Source organism: Podarcis liolepis (genome assembly GCF_965112155.1).
Source record: "Podarcis liolepis genome assembly, chromosome: 6".
In the NCBI taxonomy this organism is placed as follows: Eukaryota; Metazoa; Chordata; class Lepidosauria; order Squamata; family Lacertidae; genus Podarcis; species Podarcis liolepis.
The window spans coordinates 50,185,579-50,207,129 of NC_139559.1; the positions used below are offsets into that span (position 1 = coordinate 50,185,579).

At 43.8% G+C, this 21,551-nt stretch overlaps 1 protein-coding gene across 25 annotated transcripts in view; it reads left to right on the plus strand.

The window, feature by feature from the left end:
* PTPRF (protein tyrosine phosphatase receptor type F) overlaps positions 1 to 21,551 on the plus strand; it is a 474,052-nt gene that overhangs the window by 393,096 nt on the left and 59,405 nt on the right. For 18 of the 25 annotated variants that reach the window (XM_083510759.1, XM_083510768.1, XM_083510752.1 and 15 more), the window contains 6 exons: positions 10,240 to 10,509; positions 11,794 to 12,375; positions 12,764 to 12,897; positions 13,586 to 13,730; positions 18,192 to 18,497; positions 21,302 to 21,495. In XM_083510759.1, the coding sequence (XP_083366885.1) occupies positions 10,240 to 10,509; positions 11,794 to 12,375; positions 12,764 to 12,897; positions 13,586 to 13,730; positions 18,192 to 18,497; positions 21,302 to 21,495 (1,631 nt within the window). The remainder of the gene's footprint in view (positions 1 to 10,239; positions 10,510 to 11,793; positions 12,376 to 12,763; positions 12,898 to 13,585; positions 13,731 to 18,191; positions 18,498 to 21,301; positions 21,496 to 21,551) is intronic. The other 7 variants (XM_083510762.1, XM_083510758.1, XM_083510764.1 and 4 more) reach the window with 1 other exon arrangement.

Here is a 21,551-nt window from a genome sequence, read left to right on the forward strand (position 1 = left end):
GGTAATTTTGCAAAGTAGTTGCCTCTATGCAACTACTTTTCACTGGGGTAGTAAAACTGTATCTGGGCTGATACATTTCAGACCGCTAGTGGGGTTCACATGATTCAATGCTCTTTTTCCTATAAAAATATCACCTCCACCTAGAAAACTAAGTGTCAAAGGGAAAGATTCTAGCCTAGCCTTCTCTCAGAGAATACTAATTTACTAACATACAGGAATTATTATTCATATTTTGGCTCCATATTGGCGAATCTTTATGTAATCCTCCTATCTCTACTCCGAAGCGGTACAGCCCCAGACACAGGTCTGCTCACCTCACTGAGAAATGTAGGTCTGCACTGGGGAACTGAGCCAAAATTCAAACCCACCCAAATTGCTGAAGTCCCAAAGATTTGAACCTTTTTTTAATAGGAAGGTTATATAGCTGGGATTCTAATCTCTTCATACAACAGATTAGGTTCAAAAAATAGAATCTTATGAACAATCATTTGACTACATATCCAAAGGCGGAACCTTTGCCATCTTCCCATCATCCCCTGAAACAACTGTGGAACTACAAATGTGGTACAATCCTCCTGTCACACTCAGAAAAGACAAAGTACTTTTTCCATTCACTCCTGGGTGGTGACAAAGGAGTAAGCAGAACTAAAATTATATTTCCACTTTCTGTACTTAATGGCTACTGCAACACACTTCACTCTGGTCCTTGAGCAAGTGAGCACATACTCTTCGATTCTATGCAAAGAGAGGAGTACAGTGCTTCCTTTCCCCTTCCTCCCCCACATCTATTGTGTATCAGTGCTGAGAATATGCACCGTGGAGTATATCTTAGCTTCCATGGTACTTCTTGGTGCAGTCTGTTTAAGGAGCAGGTAGGTGGCTGCACATCATGAAAACCAGCTGAAATCCCATCCTCTCTCATCCTTGCAAATGAATTACTGATGGAACCAACCATACAGTGTATATCTTTCCCATTAAGGGTTTTAATTGAGAGTGTGTTCTGCTGACAGGCAATGTCCTCCCCCCACACCCGCCGTGCCTTTTCCCACCCTTAAAATGTGACTCATAAGCAGTTTCTAACCACCAGAACAGTCTCTGCATTCTCTCAGCAAGGGTTCAATTTCAGGCGATTCACCACAGATATTAGCTGCTATAAGGTCATTCCTGCAAAGGAAACGAGGTCTTCCATGCCCTTCAGGGAAACACAACTAACCTCTTACTGTCTCTCCTGCAGGAACAAAAACAGGAATGTACTGGATTGCCCTGCTGATTTGGGGTGATCGTTGCTTTGACTTTTTGCCCTCCTTTCTTTCCCAGTTCAGTGCATCAGGGGTCCTGACACAGCAACTGGTTTACACTGCACTAATGTTTCTCTGCTGCTTTTAGCTCTGTTTGGAAAGAGGGAGAAAGAGGCTCTTCATGCTTAAAGAATTCCCATTGTTCACCAGGACTGCTTCCTCTGTGTTGAGGAGTGATGGGGCGTGTGTGCAGATACTGAGCTGTGTGAGAGAGGCAGATGGGGGTTAAAGTGCCTCCGCTACTGTCTGTACAGTTGGAACGGAGCTTGGCACTTGACTGAAAATCCTGTGGTGTCTGAAATGTGGTGGGTATGTCCATGAGTGTGTGCACACTTGTTCTTGCCTATACTTGGCCAGAAGTGGGGGCAGCCTACCAAAATCAACTTGGCTCTTGGTGTTCCTGGGACATGTGCTCCTATATACTGAGGGTCTGGTTGTGTGCATCTGGATGAGGAAGAGAAGCTGAATCCAGTGTTCTGTGGCAGGAATGTTTGTTTGTGTGAGTGCGTGCGTGCGCAGTTGCACAGTGGGTAGTCCTGGCCGGTCTCTACCATCATGTCTTGTTGTTTCAGTGCTGTGCAGACACATGCAGCTTGGCCTGTTTTTACTCTCTGTGTTTTTCCTTGTCTTTTTTTATTCCCTTCTCATCTTCATCGCACAATGTCATCAAACAAAACAAACTTTCATCTCTCAGATCCGCGAGAAGGTTGGTCCTTTTCACTTCTTATCCATCTACAGTATGCCACCTCTGATGAGACTTTTCCAGTAGGGGATGGAGAGCCAGCCCTGCAAGGGGAGGGTCTGATGGCCCCTGGCTCTCTGCCAGGCACTGCCATAGCAGGCCTGAATCTGCTTCCTAATTGCTATGTCCTTGCTGACAGCATTGACCACACTGCTTGCATGCCTTTTGTCGCTTGATGTTTAAAATGCACAGACCCTTATCTGCATGCAGTCCATCCCAAAGATTTTCGTGTTTTGAGATGGGAACGGGGTGCATGTACATAGAGAGTAGGCAGCAGAGTGGGTTTTGCCTTAATCTGTTACTTTGTTTTGACTCCTGTTTCCTTTTTGTTGAGGAATGCAAAGTACTGATTTGAAGTTTCGGTTGGGGTGGACACCCCTCGCTCACAGTGTAAGCTGCTTGGTATAGAGTAGGAAGAGGAAGGAGCAACTGATAGAGGCACCATAGCCGCCTTTTTAACACATTGAATTCATTCCACATCACACTTGCGTTTGAGATGCTGTGTTTATGATACACGCAAAGCACCACTGACGTAATTGAAAAAGCAGCGTTTTCTCATGCTGGATCATTTTTGTTTATAGGATTGTTACCTGTATACCTGAAACCCAGGGACTTGATTCTTCCCTGGACAAGGACTCACTCAGCAAGGGCAACAACTGTACTAGAGAAAGGAAGGTGTGCCGTTATCTTACCTGCCTTTCTCTTATTGACAGTGCTGTGTTGCACCAAGATATTAGACAAAAGGTGATTGGTAGACATCAAAATTAGCAGGTGGCTTAAGCTACTCCAATATTTCCATTGAAGTTCAACTTCTGTTCTAAGTCAGGTTTTTTCAAAATGGTGCTGAGTATTGAAATTAAGGAAGGATGTTGCCTAGACTTCGCAGTGCCATAACCTGAAGCAATTACTATGGATATATCAACAACTTTCTCTGACCCAAGGTAGTATTCCTTTGATGAAAAAAACAGAATCCATATCTTTATAGGCCCTAAAATGACCAATTAATAGAGAATGGTAGATATTGAGAGTTAGGAAATGTCTATGCATTAGTTCTGAAGGGGGATAATGTTCATCCCTCAGTCCAGATGCTCCGCTATTGCATCCCTTATGTTCCCATACTTTTTCCTGTGTACCTGTAATTATCACAGGACAGTGACTACCCTATTCTGCATGCCAGGACTTCTGGTTGGAGTCAGTACTTTAAAAGCACCTACTTTTCCAAGTTACTCTTCTGTTGTTTGTGCTTCTTGTTTAGCACAATAGCACTAAAGTACATGAAGCCTGAGACACTGCTATTTGGACATTCCCTTAAACCAAGACTCCTCAAACTGCTACACAGCCATACTAAGTGAACTTCATTAGAATTTGAATTAGAACTTGTTTAATGAGCTGTCATTGCAGTTGTCCCAGAGCTGTTGCTTTTGTTTTCATTTTAGTTCTCTGAATATGCTCCCCTTAACAAGGGGAGAAAGTTTTCTTGTTTTCAGACATAAACCAAAGCTTGTTTAGGGCAACATTGCATGGGATCCTGGCAGGAATTGAAGCTGAGAGATAGTGAAACGTTCTGAAGCTGCACAGATTCTGTTTGCCTGGCACTTTCATGTCCAAGGTCAAGTAACCTGAACAAATTAAATCCCTTCTTCCAGTGGAACCACCAGCATATATCAATAGCAAAAGTAGCCTTGATTGACAGATATACGCTTAGGGCTGTTTCATGCATTATGCTTACACCATCACATATTAAAATCATAAGTGTGACTTCCATTTTCTCCAGTGCACAAATGGGTGTGTTTTATTTTTATTATTAGTTACACTTTACAAACCATACATAAACATCATTAATGTTATTCACAAGTGTTATGTACACACTTCTCTATAATTCAGCATGATATCTCAACTTATATGCTCAAAATTCATTTTAATTCCAACTTTTTGTTCCAGTTTCATTAAAATATATCATATTCTGCATCAATAAATAAAATTTCTAATTCCTTTAGGTTTCAATTCCATCCAGTTAAGCTTCCATAAAACTTTGCTGTTTAAAAATCTATCAGAATACTTCATCTAGCAAACTGCTTTTCAGTTGTCTTTCTTTCTTTATTGTTTCAAAGCCACAGCCACTAGCCTGTGGAAAACAGGCACTATTTTCACACTATATTCCCAGATGTACATGTTTCCCAACACCCTTGTGAGAAAAAGGCATATGTGGAACAGCCCTTGACCAGGATGTTGCTTGGTCCCAGCCCACCAGAAATGTCCCAAAGCTCAAACATTTAATGGGGAGAGATATGTTAGATGCTAAATATTCCAGTGGGATGTTCCAAGCCTTATAATTTGTTTGGCACTGATAATTGCATCTTAGTTTTTGTCCGTTCCCCCCCCCCCAAGCTTTACTTACAACTGTGTACTGTTCACCCATGCATTTAATTATTGCTCTGCGATTGCTACCAGGTTATTTATTAAGGAGTTGTTTTATCTTGATATAGCAGCTCTTTTCTCTCCCCCCCCTTAATGCTGTGTTATTTTCAGAAGTGAATGAATGCAAATTCCAGAGCTGCAGAGTCTGCCTCTCCCTTGCTTTGCTATTAGCGTGTCACCAGGCCGAACCGTGATAGGTCTTTGGCATTGCTCTGCTGTAATGATAGATCCTCTTTTATATGGGGTTGTCAGCGCAAATAATTAGCTCTAAAAGTTATAGCTGAAATATAATCCAAAAATGGCTAGGCCCTGTTTTGGAAATTGTCTATAAAATGTCAGCACTCAGGGATGTATTGGGAACATAAATAGTGAGGCATTGTTTGAACAGGAGTTTAGACTCTAAATGCATCTTTTTTTCCCTTCCAGTCTTCTCCCTCCTGCTGGTGATTCTGTCAGTAGATTGTGAGGCCCTAGGAACTACCTTTCCATCAGGAGATATTGTTTAAAATACTAATGACAAGTATGAGAAGGGGTGGAGGAGCTATTCAGATCTGATAATTTTTTGCCCACCTTCCAGAAGCAGTTGTGATAAAGCAGAGTAAGATAGAGCCATGGACACTGGACAATACAGGAGGAAGGATTGTTTAGTTTCCCAACAGCATTGCTTTTACCCCAGCGTTCCCACAAAGCCAGAAACAAAACCATACATGTAAGCTGACCCAGGTAGCAAACTTGTGCAGGTGTCAGGAAAATGAGATTTATATTATGGAAGAATTGAGAGAGGAGGTAGTTGTCTTTGGCATGAATAGCTTATTAAAGCAGTTTCGCTACCTGAAGGAGGGGATCAATTTGCATAGTCTCCCGCTCAAAATTAAGATATCTTGAATAAAATGTTTTGTGAAAGTCAAAATTATATTGCAATGATGGTTACTACCTTGGCTTTGTTTCTGGACGGTTCTGGCATTTTGTCACAACTAAGAGTGCTAAAAGCTAAAATCAAGACTCACAATGTTGAACTTTAATTAATACTCCAGAATCTGGAAACAACTTTTGACAAAGATTAAAATCCCTAAGCACGTCATGGTCAGATGCAATACTTGCAGAAGATGAAGTGGGGTTTGTGTATGAGATTTTAAAGTCAGACTATGAAAAGAGTTGAAGCTTTGCGAGTGACAAAAGCAAATTGCTTATTAAGGAATTTTTAAAAATAACACATCATTGATCCTACTGTCCAAAAGTGCTAACAACAACAACAACAGGAATTCATCTTTAACTGTAAATTAATTTTGGCTGGCTGGTGCCTTTCACTTTGAGTGTGACTCTAGCACTCCTTCTGTTACTATTTTCCAGTGGCCTTACTTCTCTTAGCTCTGGTGCAGTAATCAATTAATAGTTGTTAAAACTGCCCAGCTTTTAGCAATTGCTTAGTGCCTGGAGTTTCCCAGGATGGAAGTAGAAAAGTGATGGGAGGAGGACTTTTAGTGAGATGACCTCAGTGTTTTTATGAAATCCGAGAAGCAGCTGCTCTAATCTGAGCTAAGCAGGTTGATTGATCCATGCACATTTATTCTGGATGCAAGGAAGGTGCACGCTAATGCATGCTAAATTATTAACACTTCTCCACCTCCCTTTGTTGTATTGCTTGCGTCTCCCCTCCCCACCTTCCAGAATGTGGAGCTGGTCTCTACTGGTGTGTTCTTATCACCTCCACTGCTGTGAGATGGCTCAGGATACGTCACTTACTTTCCACCTTAACTGCCAAATTATTGCCCTGCATGCTCCATTCCGTAGGGAAGCCTGGGGGATTTTCCTCTTTTGTGAGTCATATAGGATGCCATGCTCTGGGATGAATAACAGTGAATTTCATGTTCGATAGTCTGCTGAAATAAACCTTGAACACCATTACCCATAGACCTTTACAATAGTTTTCCCCATGTGGTTTCTTCCAAAATCACCAAGTTGCTCACTTCTGCTTTATCTAAAAGGAGTTTACAGAAGACAAAACAAAAAAAACTGACAAATTCTACTGAGAAAAGAAGTCATGATAGTGTGAATGATACTGGAAATATTTGGGAGGCATCTACTCTCGTTTGGTCCTTGTGATTTGCTTTGTAAATTGGAAGAGGGTTTCTGCAGATTCCTGCAATTGGTGGGAATGGAGCTGCCTTAATTACTGATTGTCATGCCAGAGGCAGGAGAAAGATTGGGGCCTAGTGGAAGCTAGAACCGTATTCATGCTTGGGGATGCTGTGTAAGCAACCTTCACTAGTTCTGCTCTGCCAGAGTGTTCTAATGCTGATTGACAGCTGTGCTTCACATCCCACTGGACTCTGCCCACAAAGAAGCTGCCAATTACCCAGGAATGCTATACTGGTGCTAGGTTGGAATTCACCTCCTTTCTAACCTTCCCAGGCATTCTTTCTAGATTATAATCCAGCCTGGATTGACGGTAGCAACTCTAATCCCATCTGTTCCTGTTTTATTGACATTTTAAGATCTCAATGTGTAGTTTAATAGCCCAGGAAAGACTAGATAGAAGGGAGGTTGCCTCCCACTCGCTAGTAAGGCACACAACTGAGCCTCCATTGATCACCTTGCCTCTGTTCTTCCCCTCTACATAATGAGAACTACAGTTTGATTTGCAGCACATCTGAAGAGTATTTGCAACCAGACTGGAAGAGAGAAACTACCAAAGTGATGCTACAGAGGCAGGCACAGCATGAGGTCAACAAACACTGGATACTGTCGGAGTCTCCACAGCCTTAGTGTGGAAGCTGTTCCTGCCACCACCCCTTCTGACCAACAGAAACAATCTATTCTGCTTGCATGGTGCAGTACTTAGGCAACGTATAGTGGCTGGAGGACAATCTGTTGAGGCTAGGTCATTAATAGGGCAACCTAGGGCAGGAAGAAGGCAAGCATTTTTTTGGAAATGAAACAGTGGAAACTGAGTGAAGAACTAAGGCAGCAGCCTCACTTCTGCACCTTTATGCCCTGTAACCAATCTCGGAACTGTCGCTGCATCAACGTACCAATAGGAAAGAAAAGGTTCATCAGCTTAGTGTCTGTGTTGGCCTTAGGGAGATGCATATCTCTGCTCAGTCATAAGAGTGACATTTGGCTGAGTCGTCTTGTGGAATCAGAAGTGCTCTGATTTCCGATCCTCTTTTTGAGTAACCTACCCCTGGGGAAGGGGCTTGCCTACAGCCTTTCTTTAAATCGGCTTGGTTTTGTGTGGGGATTGGAGGGGGGGAGAGATGTTCATTGCCATTCATCCTGTAGCTAGGCTAGAAGAGACCCTTCTCTGATACATTGTCAAGTAACCTTTTCTCTTCCCCTGCCGCTAGAATAGTAAACAGCAGCTTTCAAAAAGGGCGAGAGGTTTTCTCGATAGCTCTTTGCTGAATGAACTAAAGCGCTTATCGGCAGATTCACAAGCCGTGTTCTTTCTTCCCAAGCATGGTCTTGACAGGTCTTTTTACGGCCACAAAGGAGTCAGTTGGGGACTGATGTCTGAGAGATATGTCAGGGAATGCTGTTCTGGTGGAGATTCACTCTAATTCTAACCACTGCTCATGCATGCATTTGAAGGTGACTTAGGTAATCGGAGGTAGTTGTAGGAGCTATCTTGCTTGGTTCTCACTGGAGTGGATGGCAGAGGTGGTTTCTGCATGCTACCGAATTCTTTCAGCCCTTCCGCATGAATTCCTTCCAGTCTCATTCCTGTGCCTCTTGCTTGCCTATCTGTGCATTTCAACCTTCCCACCCTTGTTTTTTGTCAAGATTTTATGTAGCAGCTTCTTTCCCATACCTGGCCTCTTTCCTGTCTGGCGCATGTCAAGTCAATTAATTATTGCCGTGCACGAGCCTGTTGTGTTACTACTCAAGCTTGCTTTTCTTTGAGACCAGTTTGGTTGGTGAGCGGGTGGGAAGTTGGTTGGTCCCTGGAATAAAACACAACAAATGAACAAACCTCTTCATGTACTGGCTCAATACCATGTTCATTGTGGGGGGGAGAACGAGTCCTGCCTCTTGCCGATCAGAACCAGGCTGCGTTGGACAACCACCCCATCATGTTGATCCATTGCCATGTCCATTAAATACCAGGGTATTCTCATAACTCTGTTAGAGCGCTGATTTGCTTTAATTTCTGTCTTGTTTGGGGGTGCACTCCCCTGTCAGGCAGGGAGCAAGCCTTTCACTGGTGACCATGCACACAATTATTGACCTGAGATTGAACAATTGATTAAAAGGAACAACCCACTAGATTATAGATTTAGACATTTGATAACATGCACATTATCATTATGGGAGGGCCCCTTTAAAAAAGCTGGTGAGGAGCTGATGAGCTCTGCTTTGTCACTGTTGACAGCATTGTCTAATTTATCCCCAAACCCTCACTCTGTTGTACATTCTAATGTGGGGGCTTCTGTGTTCAGTCTATTTCTGTGAGTCTGCTGGTTTGGGAATGAATCATCAAAGAGAGCTCAAGCGAAATTTGATTAGGGGAAGTGTCAGGCTGAGCCGAGTCTTGTCAGCCTGTCTGTCAGCAGCTGCCCCTATTCTAACGAGATTTTGTGGTGTTGGAGATGACGCAGGAGGAAGCCCAGCATGAGGCAGTCCCAGTGGGCTTTAGCCCCTGAGCAGGTCTCTCCCATCTTGCTAAGAAATAGTCCACCCCACTGCTTTCCAGCTAACCCTATCCCTGTGCATTGCAGCTCTTCACTATTCTGCCAGCCCTGACTCTGTGGACTGGAGAGGCTGTGATATTAAATGTGTAGTGACATCTCCATTACAGAAAAGCAGGCTTCCCAGAAGAAACACATTGCACCCTCCCTCCCACATTTTTAATTTTTTATTTTATTGTATGTATTTGAAATGAGTTTGCCCAGAGGAGACAAAGATTTACTATGTTCAGTTGTGTTCCTGTATCCCTCCTTAAATTGGCCCATAATACTGGCCTTAAAGAAGGGTCCTCATCTCTCAGTGTCATTTCCCTGACTGATGTGTGTACAGCAAACAGCTGGGGCACTTTAGCCGATCTAATGGTTTGTCTACAAAATAACCCAAATGAGACTTTTATATGAATAGATGCTGTGTGATGAAATAAGGAGTGTTCTTTCTCCTGGAACACATTCCCAATGGGAGAGAGGATCCTGTCACCCAGGCCCTCTGCTGTCAGCTTAGATCTGATCTCCTGTCTATTAAGATGAAGCTCCTACCCAACAAGGTGTTCTGATCCGGCTGTGCGGTGCCCCAGGCTCACTGCTGAATCCTGCACAGGAACACTGTTTTAGCTAGCAGTAATGCATGCAGTAATTTAAAAATAAAACCCTGTAGCTGCCCCTGCAAGATAGGTTTGTCCTGCAGGTTGCTTTGCTGTGGAACCAACCAGTTTAGTAGCTTATTCCACCTTGCAGAGGTTCTGCACACCCTAGGGACAGGGCGTGAACTTATTTTCTAATTAGTGGGTAGATTTGAAATAAGGAGACATTTTAGTGTCCATAATGTAACTTAGCTGAGAGAACAATAATGGTGGCAGTCCTATAGTTGAGCTCCTGCTGAAAACACCAGTGGGTCAAAGGGAGAACTTGGGTATGAAATTTGGCAGAGCAGTGAACAGCTCTTGTTCAGAATTCTTTTTTTTCTTTTCTTCTTTTCTGGATTGATTTGCTACTACTTAGGAGAAATGTTGATCCTTCCCCCACCCCTTGGGTATGCAGCAAGTGAATATCAATTGTCTAGGCTGTGACCCTACTAGTTGTCTATTCCTTGTTTCAGTGCGGCGAGTGTCCCCTCGATTTTCAATCCCTCCAAGTAACCATGAGGTGATGCCTGGAGGGAGCGTGAATCTCACATGTGTAGCAGTGGGGTCCCCAATGCCCTACGTGAAGTGGATTGTCGGAGACGTGGAGCTGACGAAAGAAGATGACATGCCAATGGGCAGGAATGTTTTAGAGTTGACCAACATCACGCAGTCGGCCAACTACACCTGCGAAGCCATGTCCTCACTGGGGGTAATCCATGCAACAGCTCAGATCACTGTCAAAGGTAAGAAGCTGCTCCATGGTATCCTATACCTCTGCATGGTACCAGGTAGCAGAATGGGGTGCACTTGTGACTCAGTCATTATTAGTGTGAATGGGGAACCTGAGTACAAAGATGCTGTGGAGCCTCACCATTAGCCCTGTCGCCATTGTTGCACAGGTCTTTCCAGCTTCTTGCATGTTCACGGCAAACATCTGTAGCAGGGAGTCTGCTGTACTTGTGTAGACTTTTAAGACACGTTGCGTGTGCCTCCCCCCGCCTCCCGGTCTTTGTTACCCAACATGTATCTCCCAGAGTTTTCTCATTTGTTTTCTTGTAAAATAGAGGTTTACTTACAGTGCATAAATGGAATGGCCAAACATCAGAATTATAGAGCAAGTCTCTGGGAGAAATAATAAGGCCTCTCCACTGTCATTCAAGAGCCTTGCCCAAGAGCTAATATTTGTTTGGTTTGTGCATGTATCTGGATGGTGTGAAATGGCATCCAGGACAGCACATCTCTGTCAGGTCACTTGAAAAAGCTTTGTGGAAGCACCTGTCTTTCAGTTCTGTTACCTTACTAAACATCCTATAACCTACTGTGATTTCAGTATTTACATTAATACAGCTCCAGAGGGTGATCATTATGGGAGTCGGGGAGTCTCTCAGTCTTTTCTTCATGATCATAAATGTTTTCCTTGTGCCTAGCCAGTACATAGAAGGATCCCAAGATAGTAGAACGCAGTACTGACCACAAATTTATCTTTTTTGGATAAATGGCTGATGTGATCAGTTGTGCTAGAGTAGTTCTGCTTTCTTGTTAATACTCAGAACTTTCATAACAGAATTGGCTTCCTTAACATCCCACCACAAAAATATGCTTGCCACAAGTCCCTGCAGTCCACATATTCTTGCTCTTGCAGCAACAGTAGACATGGAACTACTTTTGCCCCGGTATACTTTCCGAAAAGGCCATGAACCTGGCTTCCTAAAGTGTACCTCAGCTGAATAACCCTTTCTGCTTTAGAAAACCTGACTTGGTTCCTTGTTTAAATTACCTTTATTTAGCCAGCTGCCAGCAAGTGCTTTGAGCACATCTAATAACATGATTGCTGTGTTTACTCTTCCATTAAGAAGCACTTCAAGCAATATATGGTAATGTGTAATATAAAAATGTACGTTCTTGACTATGAAATGATTTCTGCCTTTAAAGGAAAATGTTAGCAAGCATCTAAGCCTCCTTTATAGCTCTGCACATTACAGCATTTGCACTAATCAAATTACTGACATTGTGCTTTTTGCTTTCAGCTCTTCCAAAACCTCCAATGGAGCCATTAGTAACGGAGACGACAGCTACCAGTGTGACTCTCACCTGGGACTCAGGAAATGCTGACCCTATCTCCTACTATGTCATCCAATATAAGTCCAAGTCATTAGAGGGCACTTTCCGAGAAGTAGATGGTGTGGCAACCACCCGCTATAGCATTGGTGGCCTAAGCCCCTTCTCAGAATATGAGTTCCGCATTATTGCTGTAAATAACATTGGCAGGAGTCCCCCTAGTGAGTTGGTGGATGCACGGACAGGAGAGCAAGCTCCATCAAGCCCACCCCTCAAAGTGAAGGCACGGATGCTGAGTTCCAGCACCATGCTGGTCCAATGGGAACAACCTGAAGAGCCCAATGGGATGATCCGTGGCTATCGAGTGTACTACACCATTGACCCCCACCTACCACTCAGCAAGTGGCAGAAACACAACACTGACGATCATCATCTCACCACTGTAGGAAGTTTGATAAATGGGGCCACCTATAGTATTCGTGTCTTGGCTTTCACCTCAGTAGGAGATGGACCCCCTTCTGATGCCATCCAGATAAAGGCCCAACAGGGTGGTATGTATGTTTTGTGTGAGCTCTATTCCTTCTCTGTCCTACTGTTTCCAAGAGCTAATATTTTGAGCTAAGGTTGAGGTGTGATCCAGAGACTTTAGGGATTTGGTAGGCAATTTGTCCTTTTCAAATAGGTGTTCCAGCAGCACTCTGTTGCCAGCATAGTTAACAGTTGACTTAAGCATAGTTGTGGATACTTTGGTTAATCACTAGTTTGAGAAAGAACATAGTTGTCATTGTTTGAACCTGGAGCTTAGGAGAATGTGTTAAGATTGTGTTTATGACAATGCTATTGTTGAAGTGCGTTGATGATAGGGCTTGCACCTTGAAATTTTCTAAAGCTGCTCTGGAGTCCCCTCCCACAACTGACTCTTGTTTTATTGGTCTCCAGTTCCATCTCAGCCAGCTGATTTCCAAGCTGAGGCAGAGTCTGACACACGGATCATGCTGACCTGGCAGCCAGCACCTCAAGAACGTGTCACCAAGTATGAGTTGGTGTATTGGGAAGAGACAGATGGGATCCAGGTGAGGGACAACATGACCCATTGGTGGTTAAAGACCTATACCAAAGTAGCCTATGGGTATGGGGCACTTATTTTTATATCTGTTAGAGTTAGGACCAGTATGATTGTTGTGGAAAATAGCATTTGCATGACTAGATATTTGTGCATCTGTGAGAATACTGCAATCCACATCCCATTGGATTATGAACCTATACCAGAGTTTCACCTCCCTATGATAGCTGCAAGAGCTCCTGCTCCTGCAAGAGCAGCAGTTTTGTTGGCAATCATATTGCCACATAATAGTTGGATCAGGCCTCAGAAGTTATCTGGCCTTTGAACCATTAGGTGGTGGCTCTGAAGTGAAGACCTATCACAACTTGTCTTCTATATATGCTAACTTACTCGCACTTACGTCAACACATACTTCATTAGCCAAAAGTTTCCAGTGTCTGGGAACTGAAAGTGATTCTTTTCTCATGGTTATAATGAGAATTCACAACATCTGTGGGGAAGTGAAATCATCTCCTTTAAATAATGGCTTACAGGGTTCCATAGGATGAGCGTAGATTGCTCTATTGCATAATTCCTAGTATGCAGTACTGGTAGGCATCTACGGCCAAGAGTCCAATAGTCAGGTGTCAATAGCTATGTTATTCCCTCCTTCCCCCCCAATCTGAGTAAAAGAAAAACTTGCCTCTTGCCTTTTCTAGCATAAGGTGGACTTTGACCAGACCTCATCATATGCACTTGAAGGGCTCAAGCCGGACACACTCTACAAGTTCCAGCTGGCAGCCCGCTCTGAGCTGGGCCTAGGGGTCTATACCCCAGTTTTGGAAGCTCGAACAGCACAGTCCAGTAAGTGTCTCTGTTTGGTTGAGATTGAGTGAGGGACAAAATCTTATTGCACTTTTGTATGAGAGTTAATGGAGAGGTTGGAACCAGTAGCAAGAGAAATGTGGAGAGGACAGGCCAGCTGTGGCTCTGATGCAGGGGCCATTTGCCCAGGGTAAGTCTTGTCCCATTGTCCTTCAGTCCATGCTTTCCCCTTTCAACAGGTGGACTCACAGATATGCTGGGCAAAGGGAATAGGTGGGAGAAGCTGATGAGATTTATTCCCTGTATCTCTGTGAGTTTACTGGCACATCCTCTTCCCCATGCAATTCAGTTGTAGTGGGTGTTTGATATCTGCACCTCGTGCATGCACCTTCCTACTGTGCATGTGCTCATACCCCAGTCAGAGACACCATTGCTCGCCTTTTCCCTGCCCCTTCCAGACAATCATCTCTGTACAAGAGGAGCGATGCACACATTGCATTACTGCTACACCGCAGGCATTTGCAAGCCTGGAAGAATTAACTTGAGGGGGTGGTGGGATCTTTGCAAGTAGATTGAATGATTAATAGCTTCTTAAGGGGATGTGTGCTGAGTGAGGTGTGTGGTGCATGTGGATGCTTGACTTTTATGGAGTGGAAGGAGGAAGAAGACTGCTGCGTGGGTTTTGCTCCAAGGCTTTGAAGGCTTGAGGCAAACAGTGAAGTAAGTCAGAAGGCCAGATAAAGAGGTGACCCAAGCTGGATCACTTTCATTCTCTTCTGAGCCCATGTGCTGGTGGAGTAGGAGACCAATGCACCTTTATTGGCAGCTCAAAGTGCTGCACATAAGCAGATTAAAGCTATCAAAGAGCTCTGAGATAAGCTTGTTTTCACTAACGATTTTGGGGCTTGCTTTTATGCAAAAAGCATTAAAGGGGAAAAGAGAGACATTTTCATTTGTGCCATCTGTCAAGGATTTAGTGGCTGTGTGGGGCAAGCAATAGAGGAGGCAGCAGCCGCCCTCTCTGTGTGGAGCCAGAGAGTGCCTGGGATGAATCAGGGTGGGGAAGAACTGCTCCACTTATGATTGGAATGACCTTTCCTCCTTTCATTAGCACATCCATCATAAGAATTCCAACAGTCCTGTTTAACTTGCTCTTTAGCTAATGGGATCTTAGTGCCAGGACGATTGGACAAAAATATATGAAACAATATTCAGAGGGAGGCATCATAAATATTTTACATTGGGGGACACAGACTGAATGTGGAGACTATTAATTGTTCTGTTAGCAGCTACTCATGGAGCATGTGTATTGATAGGCCATGACTGGGCACTTGCCCAGCCATCATACTAACAAGGCATAACAGACAATATCCAAAGCAAATAGTAATGCAGATATCTCCAACCTGTGACTCATGCATAGCTCTGTGTAGCTGGGCCATGTTAGGAGTCTGTGCAAAGAATTTAAAGTCCAGCAATTAAAGGAAGGCTAATCCTGATGTTGTGCCATTTTAGCCATTCATGGATTCTAGTCCACAGGTAAAGGAAGAAACCTCTCTTCACACCTCCCAGGTGAGGGGTGAAGGCATGTAGTGCCAAAGCACATTTCCCTATGAAATGTAACATTTGGAGCATGAATTAAGTGGCTATGATCACTGGGAAACCTGTTCTAAAGAGCCCATCAGTAGGAATTCTAAAGCTTACCCTTCCTTGAACAATGTCTGAAAACAGCTTTTTTTGCAGACCTGATGTGTTGTGAGAAACCTGTAGAATCCAAGTTTCTGCTAATTGATAGAAAAGTTAACGGGATTGCATGCCTCAAGACCAATTTCTGTTGAACATTTTTCTCATCTAGTCTTGCTTTTTTGCCATCACAGATTGCATGTGGAGGTGGTGAAGCATCTGAGTTTAACATAGGGCCATATGCTGATTTAGCAAACTACCAAGCTATATTTCTAAAGTGTTCCCAGTAGCATACTAAATGGTCTCTGGGGACAGAAGCAAGGGAGATCTCTCTGACCCAGAAGTCCTGTGATACTGATCCTCCTCAGCAATGTTTCATACTATAAAAAGATAGGTGCTCTGGTTCCATCCCTGGCTATATCTCCTAGTTCCAGGTGTCTGTGCTTTAGCTTTTATGAGGGAATATAACTGCATATACTCCAGGCTAAACTACACAATTACACTAGTCATATTCACCCATGTGTAATGTTAGCCATTAGTCCCTTCCTCATGGAAGAACAGTTTAGCAGTGGGAAATGGATAGAGTAGGAGTAGCCAATTATTATTATTATTATTATTATTATTATTATTATTAATTTATTATTTATACCCCGCCCATCTGGCTGAGTTTCCCCAGCCACTCTGGGCAGCTCCCAATCAAGTATTAAAAACAATACAGCGTTAAATATTAAAAACTTCCCTAAACAGCACTGCCTTCATATGTCTTTTAAAGATAGGATAGCTACTTATTTCCTTGACATCTGAAGGGAGGGTGTTCCACAGGGTGGGCACCACTACCAATAATAATAATAATTGGGCCCAAACTCACATCAACCCCAGCCAGCATGACCAATGGTCAGGGATTTTCGGAGTTGTAGTCCACAACATAGAGGAGACCACATTGGTCACCCCTGTGGTATAGGACAACAGTGCTTTACCTTTCAAGTTGTTTTCCCCACTCAACCCCAATGGAGTTCAAGGTTTGTGCTTGCAAGGTAAACACATTCAGTGAAACAGACAAGATGAAAACGGTGGGGTGGAGTTTGAGGGAAAGGCAGCTAACAAGGGAAGGATTAAGCAACTCAGGCAGGACATGATTTTTGAAAACTTGGGATCCAAGGCTGCCCCTGGCTCAAATGAAAACTTGAAGCCATTTTTTTTCTGTTTTAGAAGAATAGTTTGCAAAGGCAGATATGGGGAATCCTGACCTTAATTGTTGAACAGCCCAAATAAGATGCTCCTCTAATCACACATAGGATCTATGTCCTTTGATACATTATCTCTGGGGAAAATGCTGCCACTCCTAGTATTTTTCTTGAGGATAATATCATGTTGAGAAGATCAGTCATATGGTACTAAACATAGAAACATTGAAATTAGGTTACCCAGTGCTCATCACACAAGTGATTCTCATAAGCATGATTTAGAGGCACTTACATTTCCAGGGAGGGCATAACCTGAGAATAGTGAATGGGTTCATTTTGCCTCTGAGAATATTTGTGTGTGTCATGGTTCAAAATGTGTGGTGTGTGTGTGTGTGTGTGTGTGTGTGTGTACGCGCACGTGCATATTGGTGTGCATTTCTTTCTCATGTACTTTTCCCATGTATTTTGCTTGTGTTGCTGTGTTTTATTTTGTCCTCTGATGTTAAGCTGCAGCTTATTATTGGCACTATTCAGGTGTGACTCTTACCCAGCCATCAGTAGAGGTGGGAAATCACTATGTCTCATGTGTTGATCCATTTATTATGCTTGCTGATATTTCTTCTGCTTCTAGTTGCTGAGAGCTTTGTCAAGTGAGGCCTGTTCTCCAAAATCTCCAAATTCATTAGTAAAAGGATTGTTTCCAGTTAATTTAGGCTCTCTTCTTGTCTGCTTCTCATACCCCATGTATCCTTCTTGGGTTATACCTATATTCACTTTGTCTACTTTCCTGCATTGCCTTGGCTTTCTTTCTTTACTCTCTACCTTTCAGGTCCACCTCAGCAGTGTTGTTTGTAGTACTTTTTTTACCTCTTTAGGAACCTTCCTCATAGCCTTAGGAGCCTCCAGTTCTGTGCCCTGCTCCCAGGTTTGGAGCAATATGTCAGATGCAAAGAATCCAGTTCTCCAGGATTGCTTGCTTGCCAGTTAGTGTACAGTCAGACTGTCCTCAGAAGATGTATATTCCAATAGCCTTCCTCAACTTGAGCATCATCAGGTTTTTCAAGGAACAAAACAACACTGTCCTTACTTTTCTTCTTGGTTTCAATAATTTTCATACTTCAGATTCTTCCTTCTTGATTCCTGCTCTCCTATTCTCATCTGTTACTTATCCTATTGATCTCACATCTGTCTAAGTCTTGTACTTTCTAGTTCTCTCTTCTTTTTAGGCAACCTCTACAGAGGAGGCTAGGGGAGAATTAGCTGTGGGGTCTCAGAGCGGGTAATCTTCATGAAAGCGGATGGGGAGGGAACAGAAGGAAATAATAGATCAAGCTCAATTCAAATTAAAGGCCAGGCGGAATAGCATATCTGCTTGCCAGATGGAATAATATCACTTCTACTCCCCCCCCCACTGCACCCAGTTCTGGGGGTTCACCCAATCCCCCAGAGTAGTTGGTGGGGTGCACAGGTAATGAGAGGGAATAGCCAGACGACTATTCAATTGAATCGGGCCTAGTGGGTTTTGTTCTATGTTTATTGAGGCTCTGTTGGCTGGGTAAGAGCTCCCTGTAAATTATGTATTTTGCCCAATCATTTCCCCTCATCTCCCCACTTGCTTCATTTTATTTATCCCTAGCCCCTTCTGCCCCACCCCAAGAGGTCGTGTGTGTAAGCACCAGCTCCACCTCTATCCGGGTAAGTTGGGTACCACCACCGGCTCAGAGCCGCAATGGAGTCATCACACAGTATTCTATCGCATACCAAGCGGTGGAAGGAGAGGACAACAGCAAGCGTGTGGTTGAGGGCATTGGACACGAGCATTCAAGCTGGGAGATCAACAGCCTGGAGAAATGGACAGAGTACAAAGTGTGGGTGAGGGCTCACACAGACGTGGGTCCTGGGCCAGAGAGCATCCCGGTCTGGGTTCGCACTGATGAAGACGGTAGGTTCCCGACCCGTGACTGAAGGTAACAAGGGCTCTTTTGGGTCCTGCCAAAGGAATAGCATTTGTAGTGCTGTTCTCGGCTCTACAGAAAGGGGGGTCTAAATGTAGTCAATAAGAATGAAGGGGTTAATATGTATGAAATATAATCAAAATGCCTGCTTCCTACATGAATCTGTTCCTCTTCTCTATCACATGGGCAAAGCAGCTCTCTATCAAGGACATTCTGAAGCAAAAATTGCATTGTTATGGCTAGTCTGTCAGATATGTCATGCCAGTTTAAATCTCTTCTGTAGAAAGTGCCAGTCCTTGCACTGTCAGAAGGCACTTCCCAGGCTGCATCCTTGCCTCAGAGACCAGAAAGTGCACAGAGAGGCAAATAGAAAAAAGGAGCCACTCAGTAAACGGAGAGCAGGCATACTTCAGTTGTACCACCCATGCTGTGCTGTTGCTTGCACCACTGCAACCCTGTAAAGCCTTGCATAGCAATGTTCATTGCCTACTTCTGAAGCTTGCTTGCACATCTGTATGTCCTGCTGCCTGAATTGTTTGCTTCAGTTCTCATTTAGCAAAGCCTTAGCCGGAGGGACACTGCTACCCTAGAAATGTCGCAGCAAGCTCTCTGCATAAGTTTGAGGGCCGTACAGTTGGCTCTTCCAGCTAAGCTCTCTGTCAGGAGTGGTTTTAAAACCTTCTGATGCACTCATTTTTCACAAAAAGGGGGTGAGAGTGCTTTTTGAATCTTGAAATATTACTGGTAGCTAATATACCCTCCTCATAATTGGGGCGACCTCCACTGACCCAACAATTCAGTCCCTTGGCAGCTGCTGTTAGCTTAAGACTCTGCCCTTTATCGGCAGGTATAGGTAAGTCTCATGATTGCTGTGCCTTGACAGAACCGTCACAAGCACTTTCCCAGCCATGTCTAACTGTTGGAGCAGAAGGGGGGTGTTGTCCAGTTACTACACTGCAATGTAGTTTGCTTTCCACTCATTTTTCGGATGAGGAATAACCATCAGGGAAAGACACCCCATTTTGCAGTTTATGGAGAAAGATGGAATGAGGTCCATGATCCCCTTTCTCATTCACCGATTAGGCTTGCCTCCTCCCCCTGCTAATATATGTATCTTTCCCCTCTGTGCTCCTCTTCAAGTAATTATCTGCAATTAAGAGTGAGATCTGTGGAAACAACCAGTTGCCAGAGGGTGAGCGGCTGCCTTGCCTGCCTGCCGAGTGTCTGCATAGAACAGTCCTTACAGGTTCCATCCAGTTCTCTGCCCCCAATTAACCTTGTTCTGCACTAGCAAATGGGACACAGTGTGTTTACAGGGGCTGTGGATTTCCCCTGCAATAACAGAATTCTGGTCTTTTTTTTTTCAAGCAAATTCTGAGTAGCAATAGAGCAAGGGTACTCTCTGGAAGGAACACTGCTCTCGGAAATCATTCTGTAAGCTGAATGGCCAGCCAAGAATAAGAGTCTCCTAGGACTGCCTTCCTCCCTCATTACCAGCCTCCCACTTTAGGCTATAGAGCAGCTGACCTTAGAGCAATTTTGATAAATTTAATAAATTTTCATCAGTGGCAGCATTTGGACACAGTAAATCATTGATTTCAGTCCAGTTTCAGGCCCAGACTTTACACCAAAAAGCACCTTAGTCCCCCTGGTTGATGACATTTGTTGGGAAACAGATGAGGGGAGTGTAATCCTACTTGTTCTCCTTGATCTTTTGGTGGCTTTTGATACCTTTGACCGTGGTATTCTTCTGGAGCAACTCCAGGGTTTGGAGGCACTGTATTACAGTAGTTCCACGTCTACCCTTGGAGCTGTTTCCAAAAAGTAGTTATGTGGTAGCTATTGCTCTGCATCATGGGAGCTCCTGGAAGGAGCAGTCTGGGAGTACTCTTGGATCCAAGATAGTCAATGGAAGCTCAGGTGTCATTAGTGGCTAGGAAGACCTATTTCCAACTATATCTGGTTTGCCAGCTACAGCCCCTTTTGCGCAGAGCTTACTTGGCTACTGTACTCTATGCTCTGGTGATTTCCAGATTGGATTATTGCAATGCTGGGCTGCCACTACTTAGAAACTTCAAATGCAGCAGCCAGATGGGGTTCCATTTCGAAACATAACCCCTGTTTTAAAACAGTTGCCAGTTCATTTCCAGGGACAAGGTGCTCATATTAGTGTCTAAGGCCCTAAATGATGGGCCCCAATTAACTGAAAGACTGATTTCCCTACAGACCATCTCAGGTGCTAAGATCAGCATGGGGGCCCTCTTGGTAGTTCCACCACTCTCAGAAATTTGGACTTATTAGTGACCTTGGTGAGAGTCTTCTTCGTGGCTGCCTCTACACTGTGTAATTCCCTTTTCACTAGATTGTGTCTAGCACTTCCATTGTATAGCTCTCATCATGGAATCGAATAAATAATTAAAGATCCCCATAGCTAGGGGTTGTGGTTTGCTTTTCCATTCACTAATAAGGAGGTATGAAGTGGACGCTCCTGGCATATTCATGGTAAATCATTAACTATGTTCCCATTGTGCCTGTAATATGTCCACTCATTGATATGTATGTATTGGGTTGTGTGGATACTAGTAATCTACACAGAGCTTTGCATCTCCTTATGCCACACCTTGAATAGCAGGACAGCTTAGTCCAGCAGTACAATCATGGATATTTGCCATTCACTCTACTGTGAATTCTGCTTTGTAATCTGGGGTGATGTGTGCAACAAAATGTGTGTCTCCTCCACCCCAGAAGCAATGCTGTTGTCTCTGATGAAATTTTTTCATGTGCCTTCCAGTGCCCAGTGCTCCACCTCGGAAAGTGGAGGTAGAATCAGTGAACTCCACAACCATTCGTGTTACCTGGAAGTCACCTATCTCTAACAAGCAGCATGGCCAGATCCGAGGCTACCAAGTCATCTGTGTGAAGCTGGAGAATAATGAGCCAGTTGGGTTGCCTATCATGAAAGACGTCATGGTAGCAGAGTCCCAGGTATATCCTGGTATGAGTGGGATGGATGGATGCATGCATGGACAGACAGAGAAATA